The sequence below is a fragment of the Ctenopharyngodon idella genome, chromosome 9 (genome assembly GCF_019924925.1).
Source record: "Ctenopharyngodon idella isolate HZGC_01 chromosome 9, HZGC01, whole genome shotgun sequence".
In the NCBI taxonomy this organism is placed as follows: Eukaryota; Metazoa; Chordata; class Actinopteri; order Cypriniformes; family Xenocyprididae; genus Ctenopharyngodon; species Ctenopharyngodon idella.
This window is the reverse complement of record NC_067228.1, coordinates 18,848,020-18,855,689: the sequence shown is the minus strand read 5'-3', so window position 1 is coordinate 18,855,689 and position 7,670 is coordinate 18,848,020. Positions and strand designations below refer to the sequence as shown.

The window sequence follows — 7,670 nt, the reverse complement described above, 5'->3', positions numbered from 1 at the left end:
CTGGAACGGTATAAATCCATAAATAAATAACCTTGAATAAACCATATACAGTTAAAAATAAGATTCGTATATACCTCAGAATCATAACACACTAATCATGACAGACAATTTGGAAGAATAAAATTAATCGCAATTGGTCATCAACTGAAATTATAAAACATTGACAAAAAATATATTAGCAAATATAGAACACCAAAGCAAAGTAAACTATATTGTAACAATAAATTGAAAATAAATATATAAGTAAACATTTAAAATTGTAATAACCTTGAATGATAGGAGAGATTTTGAATATTGTCTCAAACAAGGGAGGCCTTGAAGTCAAAAAGGTTGAGAACCACTGCTCTAGAGGTATCACTATAGATCTCTGGCATCACACAAATGCACAAAAACATCTAGCATGATCCTGGAATTCATGTACCATACATGGTAGACTACTCTGATTCATGTCCAAAACACCAAAGTAATACCATGGTACTTTTTGGTACTTGACAATGTGTATAATGTGAAGTGTAAAGAGTGCATGTGAGACTCTTTGGAAACAAAGTAATTAAAAAATGTTAGTTACGAAGTAGAGCGCCCCCTGCTTCTCACACTCACTCACCTTACAGGCAGTGCAAATACTTACGAGGTCCCCTGAGGGTCCCTAACGCTGATGCAAAACTAATTTTGTGCAATACAATATTTAATTAGAGTCTATCAATATGTTTCCTTGTAGTAAGATTTGAAACAAGAGTAATCTGATGGACTTTTTGGTCTGATGCTTTGGTTAACAGTAGGCCTAACTGTTACAATTTAGTGTTCATGCTGAAAAACTACAGTAGCAAACTGGTTCAATGCGATGACTGAAATGTCTCCACATACGTATGAGTTCATTCACTGAATGAAATTAATAGATGGATAAACAAAAACAGACTCTACACAAAAACTCTGTTAAAACATTTTATATAATAGTCGTACAATTTATATGTATATAAAAAAACTGGAGCTGACAAAAGAACCTTCAAAATCAGAATGGAGGAGGAAACTATGATCTAGATTGTCACACATTTCAAAGCTTTTTTTTCCTGTTATAATACTGTTTGACTCCATTCCTCTGTGTCCGTACAATCATAATCCATCTAATTTATGAAAAGAAAATCAACCATATGTTTTTGTTACAAGACAGTTGTGTGCAATTTTTTGCTCTGGTGATGATAATGTCCATGAGCTGATATGTACAAAGACTATTTTCTATTGTAAATCACACACTCATAGGCACAAACATCAGGACTTGGTAAAAAAAAAACATCGGCTTTCGATTGGCAGGTGTGACCCAGACTTATCTTCACATCTTCAGACTCTTTCATTACACTCTAATACATACACACACACAAATGCACACTGATGTAATCTAACAAACTCTGAAAATGCAGAACAAGGCACTGGACACGGAGAAACTGGCACATTGTGGACAAAGGCAAACAGACAAATGTGGTTTCCATTTTCTTTTAGAATTTTCTGGAAAGTTTCAGACCAGCAAGATTTTAAAACACAATCTTCACTGAAAGCTCTTTGTCTTCTGAAGCAAAATGGATTCAAATTTGATAGCAAAAAACAATCTTGCTGACATCACCCAAAATCATGTTAGAAATCAGTTTAAAAAGGATTCATATTCAACCAGTGCAAATCATTAAAAGAATTTCAAAAGGAAAGAAAAAAAGACAGGGTAGGTTACTCATAGTTCTGTATTCAATGTTAAATGAATAACAGTTAACCCCAAAATGCAAATTCTGTCATTTACTGTTATTTACTTCCACTCGTGTCACTCCAAACCAGTGTTGATTTTCTGTTCATGGAACACTCTTCTAAAGCCATACAATAATTTTGTGTGAGGAACAGACTGAAATTTAAGTCATTATTCGCTGATAAACTTCCATTCTGTGAGCTGTTAACTGCTGTGACTGTTTCAGTGAGTCAGTGAGTTCACTGGATCAGTCCAATTAGTGAACAAATCGTTCTTTTGAACTGGTTCTTTTCAATGAATTGGTTGATTTGATTCACAAAACATACTAAATAGTCTTGTTCGAGATGCAGCGGCGCTGCGCAGACCGGTCGGCGTATGACATCAAAATACCGCGAGAGCGATTCAAAATCATAAGGAGTCGTTTGCCCTCCAATCGCTCTCGCGATACTTTGATGTCATACGCCGATCGGTCTGCGCAGCGCCGGTGTATCTCGAACAAGCCCTATTTTTGATTTGTTCACAATTCAGTTCTTCAGTTCAATTCACTGACGCAATGATCCAGTACCAACAGCTCACTGAAGAGGAAGATTTTCAGTGGTTAACAGCTTATATGTCATCCTTCTCAAACAAAGCTTTCATTTGACTTCAGAAGACTTGGAATACAGTACATAGTATTTTTTTGAGGTATTTCTATGCTATTTTTGGAGCTTGACAGACATGGTCACTATGAACTGCCGATGTATGGAAAGAGCCACATTTAGTTTTTTCAAAAATGTAGCTTTTGTGCTCCACGAAAACAGAGTTTGCAACAACATGAGTAAATAATGACAGAATTTTAATTTATAGGTGAACTATTACTTTAAACACCCATTTTCTCCTATACACGAGTGCATACAATTGTAGTACCATTGTTATCTAAATGTTAATAAATATTGGTACAGGCTTGAGAACATCCTGGTTCACATAACACGCCATGTCCTCTGACTAGAATCTAAAATTCAACCTGAATAGAAATATTATTTGAACACTGTCTCTATGTCTGAGAAGGAACAGAGTGACAAAGCATCACTCTCCAAAAGCGTCAGATGTAAGTTTAGACCATCAAGGCCTAGAAATCTGCTTATCTCTAGCATAAAAATTTGTCTTCACAATATAAATCTCAAGAGCCTTCTATTCACAACGTGTCAAATTCAATGTGTAAAGTACAACTGGTGCGCAAACTGGACATTTGCATTGGATTTTCATCACATTACACTAGGTTTTATGGACTTACAGTCTAAAGGCTGGAATACACTACACAACTTTTCAAATCTAAACAGATTTTAAAACACAAGGCGTCATACGCTTGCAGACTTTGTAGATGGTTACAGAGAAACACTGGGCATTATACACAAAACAACTGAGGATAACACACACTACTTCATTTTAACTTGCTCCAAACACAAACTCCCCAAGAAACATGCACCTTGCTAGGAGAAAAATGACAAATGAATTTGTAAAGTCGGTTCAAAATATCAAACATGTTTGATATTCTCAGACACGATGGAATCTTATGGTGCATTCCATTTGTCCTCAGAAGTGGGAAATTCCTAGTTCCCAGTAGGAACTTTTAACTGGAATGCCCCCTCAAGTCAGAGTTGCGAATGGGAAACTTGGGGGAAACACAACAACCCCGACTTCAGAATCCAATATGGCTGCTCAGCACATCAGCCATAGTGAAACAGTAGTAATATGTTGTTTGTTAGCAGGTCTGTTTGTCTCAATAAAGTCAGTGGTGCACCATTTTCCAAGGTAAATGGAACGCAGCAATAGTCTAAACTAAAAACAAACAAACAAACAAAAAAAACTAGAGTCTGTGCCCCTCATATACTATGTGATTTTCTGTGAAATTGTCAAGTCAAATCTGCAGACTGGCTCTGAATAGTGTTGACTTGTCCAGACTGTAAATTAGCAAAGATCTGGGCAAAAGTCATGTGGTGTATTCCAGCCTTTAAATAAATACTAAGTGAGGTTGGTAACAGTGATGGTAACTCCCCTGTTGGTCCAAAAAATGTGATTTCTTGGTTCCTGATTGGTCCCACAGTGTCAACAGGAGTGAAATGACTGTGACCTCACCTTGTGCAGGGTTTGTGCTCTCAAAAGTCCACAAATTAAGACACACCACGCCACACTATAAATTATCATACTTTGAGCGTGAGAAGTCAGTCAACATTTGGCAATCCTAATCATCCTGTGTTAAAGTGATTAAAATGGCTTTCGAAAAAATCTCCTGTGCAAACAAGTGTGGCAAAACAAAAGCGTACCAAGTGCTATGTCATGTTTCATTATCTCTTGTTATAGAAGCTGCGCTCCATAATCAAAAATCTGTACAACTTCTGTAAGGTTCATGACAATATGTGCTTTGAAAACTACGACGGGCGCCTCTAGAAGGAGCCGGGGTCAAAATGTCTCTGAGTCCGAGTCGTTTTCAGTGGTCGTGCCCTCGCTGGAGGGACCGGAGGGGTCCCTTGGACTGCGGGGGCCTTGGGGACTCTTGGCCTGGCGGGGCAGAGATTTCAGCAGGGCACCTGGGGAAGGAGCTCCAGAGCTGCAAGGGGAGCAGAAAGGCATCATGGTAGCCAGAATGAGAGCCAGGCAGTCAGCCACTTCCCTGCTGGGAGCGCAAGCCAGAGCAGGAGTGAGACCTGCGTGGAAAGACAGCCAAAGAGCGAGAGAGACAGGAAAAGGGACAGGATAGCAGAAAGAGGTGAAGGGAGGGACAGAGCAGTGGAACAAAAAGACAGTGGTGGGGAGGTGATGGACCAAAGCGGCATTCCATTAGTGCCTCGCTAGTCAGGAAGCCAAACACATGGTTGGGGGCAAAACGGGACACGCATGACAACGTCAAAGCTTTGAAACACAGCCACTGCTTTGGCAAAAGCTTATGACACTAATAAAAGAAGAGTAAAACAGAGACTGGCATACACAGACAAGCTACATGGGAACCAAATCTGCTGAGATTTTAGTTTCAGGAAGACGCACCGTTCTCATCTAGTACTTGAACACTGGCCCCACGAGAGAGCAGCTCTTGCACTGTCTGCTTCATCCCGCTGCGAGCAGCCAAATGGAGAGGCCTGAGAAAGTGAATAGGAAACAAGTGAGCATCAATTGCTTCTTTAATAGTATATAAGAGCATGGTGCTAGCAAACTGATAAAATGTATTCCTTCAATGCAATGCAAGTCGATTTGGATAAAAGCATCTACCAAAAACATAAATGTAAACATAATATGTAATATAAAGTAGAGTGGAACTCACGTTTGCAGTGCAGCGTTTGTAGCGACGAGGGCAGAGTCTGGAAGTTTTCCAAGAATGAGCAATGCACATTCCTCCATTCCCTGGACACAAGCAGAAAGAACGGGGAAATCATCTTTAGAAGACCACAGGTAATGGATAAAAGAGATTCTGTCATCATTTACTCACCCTCAAGTTTGTTCCAAACCCGTATGAGTTTCTTTTCTTGGCTACCATCAACTGTCTAGTCACCAACATTCTTTTAAAATATTTCCTTTTGTGTTCAACAGAACAAAGAAACTCATACAGGTTTGGAACTACTTGAGGGTGAGTAAATGATGACAGAATTTTCATTTTTATTTCAACTATCCCTTTAATATAAACATTCAAAAATACTGTTTGCAGTGTTTGTTTTCATAGCTGGTATCATTTTTCAACCTAACTGTTGCATTACTGGAGTTAATAAGTGGAAATTTCTAATTTTTTTCCCTGTTTTTAATAAGGCTAAATTATTAAATACAAATCAAATATAATTTTGTAGAGAGTAGATAATATGAAAATCTTTGTTTTTTTTATGTTTGTTATGTGAATATATAATTTTGTTGAGAAAAATCTATAGTAAAGGTTGCATTAAAAATGACACCACTTAGTTAACAATGCTAAAATATGATTTTAACATCAAATAAAGCTTAAGATAAATTTTTGCAAATGGGACCATTTCCTGAGAATGAAACCAATAATGTCAGGCCTGCGATTTCATTTGATTTATGACAAATTATGAAATTACTATGAAAGATCACTGCACCACTGCTGAAACTATAGGGGAAACAATAAAATTATAGGGACTGATGATGAACTTGGCATTCAGTTGGCTATACTTACATTACTGCAGGCTAGATGAAGTGCTGTATTGCCCTTCTGGTCAGTCAGACTGAGGTTCACATTGGCACCAGTAAGCAGAGCTTCTGTTTAAAACACATGCCACGCTTTGCATAAGTGAGCTCATTTTCATAACCGTTTTATACAAATGAACAGAGGCGTAATGCAAAAGAGGAAAAGAAAAACATGGTGAATACATACCTACAACCTCAACTCTTCCTTTCTCCGCTGCCATAATCAGTGCACTGCTCCCTGATTGGTCAACATCATCCACAGATGCATTATGGGCCAGGAGCAGCTGAACACAGTCAACGTGGCCAGCGAACGCAGCAGCATGGAGAGGTGTCCTGATAAAGAACAGTTCTTTAATAAGTTGTTCCTCAGAAAGCAATGATAATGATGATCATAAGAAACTGATTAGGCACATTTAAATTTCCAATTTCTATCTTAACTTTTCCTAGCTGCATTTGTAATGACTTGTAACCAACAGGTCAAGGTGGTTTTTTTAATAAAGGTTCTGTATGAAGTCAGTTCCTTTCAAGTTCCCAAATGTCTTAGTTTGACAAGCAGAAAATATCCCATATATGTATCTTAATTTTGAACAGTATATAGTATAGGATTGTTACTAACCTGCCCTTGGAGTCTTTGCAAGTTACAATCTTTGATCCCATGGCTTCTAATAAAAGGTTGGCACAAGTCTCATGGTCATTGACCCTGTAGGGAAGAGGATTCAGAGACAGACGAGTTGAAACAGAGAAGAAAAAGTGCAACAGGTTACAGAGATGAAGACAATCTCACAGCAGACATACACAGCGCAATGCAGCGGAGTGAAGGGGTTCCCATCAAACTGACGAAAGTCTTTTTGTTCGAGTATGACCTCCACACAGCCTTCTTGACCTGTAACACAGACAATGGTAGTTCACCATACTTCAAAAACTACATTCTGTTTACTTATAAATAAAAGCATCTGTTTAAACTCATAATGGAGACTGTTAAAACTAACCGTAGTAACAGGCCCAGTGTAGGGGTGTGTATCCCTGGTTGTCTCGCAATGGGGGCACTGGGGGTTCAGAACATGCGATATTAAACAATTCGCTCAACCAGGATGCGTGACCCCTCGCTGCAGCAAAGTGGATGGCTGTCCGACCCCTGGAGTCCCCCAGTACCACTGATGCCTCCAGCTCCAACAGGGATTGAACACATTCCTCCTGTCCACACAAGAGCTGAGAGAGAGAAAGAGAGTGTAAAATAAATACATTTATTTAGTTGTGACAACTAAAGAAATATTTAAGAGCACATCTTAAGATATGCAAAAATGTCTTTCTTTATCAACTTTATTCTTCCTGCTTACACTACCATTCAAAAGTTTGGGGTCAGTATGATTTTCTTTTTTTTCTTTTTTTTTTTTTAGAAATTAATAATTTTATTCAGGTAGAATGCATTAAATTCATCAAAAGTGACAGCAAAGACTTATAATGTTACAAAAGATTTCCATTTCAAATAAATGCTACTCTTTTGAGCTGAATCCTCAAATGCAACTGTTTTCATCATTGATAACAATAAGAAATGTTTCTTGAGCAGCAAATCAGCATATTAGAATGACTGCTGAAGGCTCATGTGACACTGAAGACTGGAGTAATAATGGCTCCTGAAAATTCAGCTTTGATCACAGGAATATATATATATATATATATATATATATATATATAGCAATAATATTTTAAAATATTACTGTATTTTTGATCAAATAAATGCAGTCTTGGTGAGCATAAGAGACTTTAAAATAAATCACAC

At 37.9% G+C, this 7,670-nt stretch overlaps 1 protein-coding gene across 3 annotated transcripts in view; it reads right to left on the bottom strand.

The window, feature by feature from the left end:
- Positions 1-929: 929 nt before the first annotated feature.
- ankrd44 (ankyrin repeat domain 44) overlaps positions 930-7,670 on the bottom strand; it is a 31,433-nt gene continuing 24,692 nt past the window's right edge. For 2 of the 3 annotated variants that reach the window (XM_051905553.1, XM_051905554.1), the window contains exons 21-28: positions 6,880-7,099; positions 6,686-6,773; positions 6,507-6,590; positions 6,078-6,223; positions 5,880-5,962; positions 5,022-5,101; positions 4,748-4,839; positions 930-4,410 (exon numbers count right to left, since the gene is read on the bottom strand). In XM_051905553.1, the coding sequence (XP_051761513.1) occupies positions 4,166-4,410; positions 4,748-4,839; positions 5,022-5,101; positions 5,880-5,962; positions 6,078-6,223; positions 6,507-6,590; positions 6,686-6,773; positions 6,880-7,099 (1,038 nt within the window). In that variant the 3' untranslated portion in view covers positions 930-4,165. The remainder of the gene's footprint in view (positions 4,411-4,747; positions 4,840-5,021; positions 5,102-5,879; positions 5,963-6,077; positions 6,224-6,506; positions 6,591-6,685; positions 6,774-6,879; positions 7,100-7,670) is intronic. The other variant, XM_051905555.1, reaches the window with a different exon arrangement.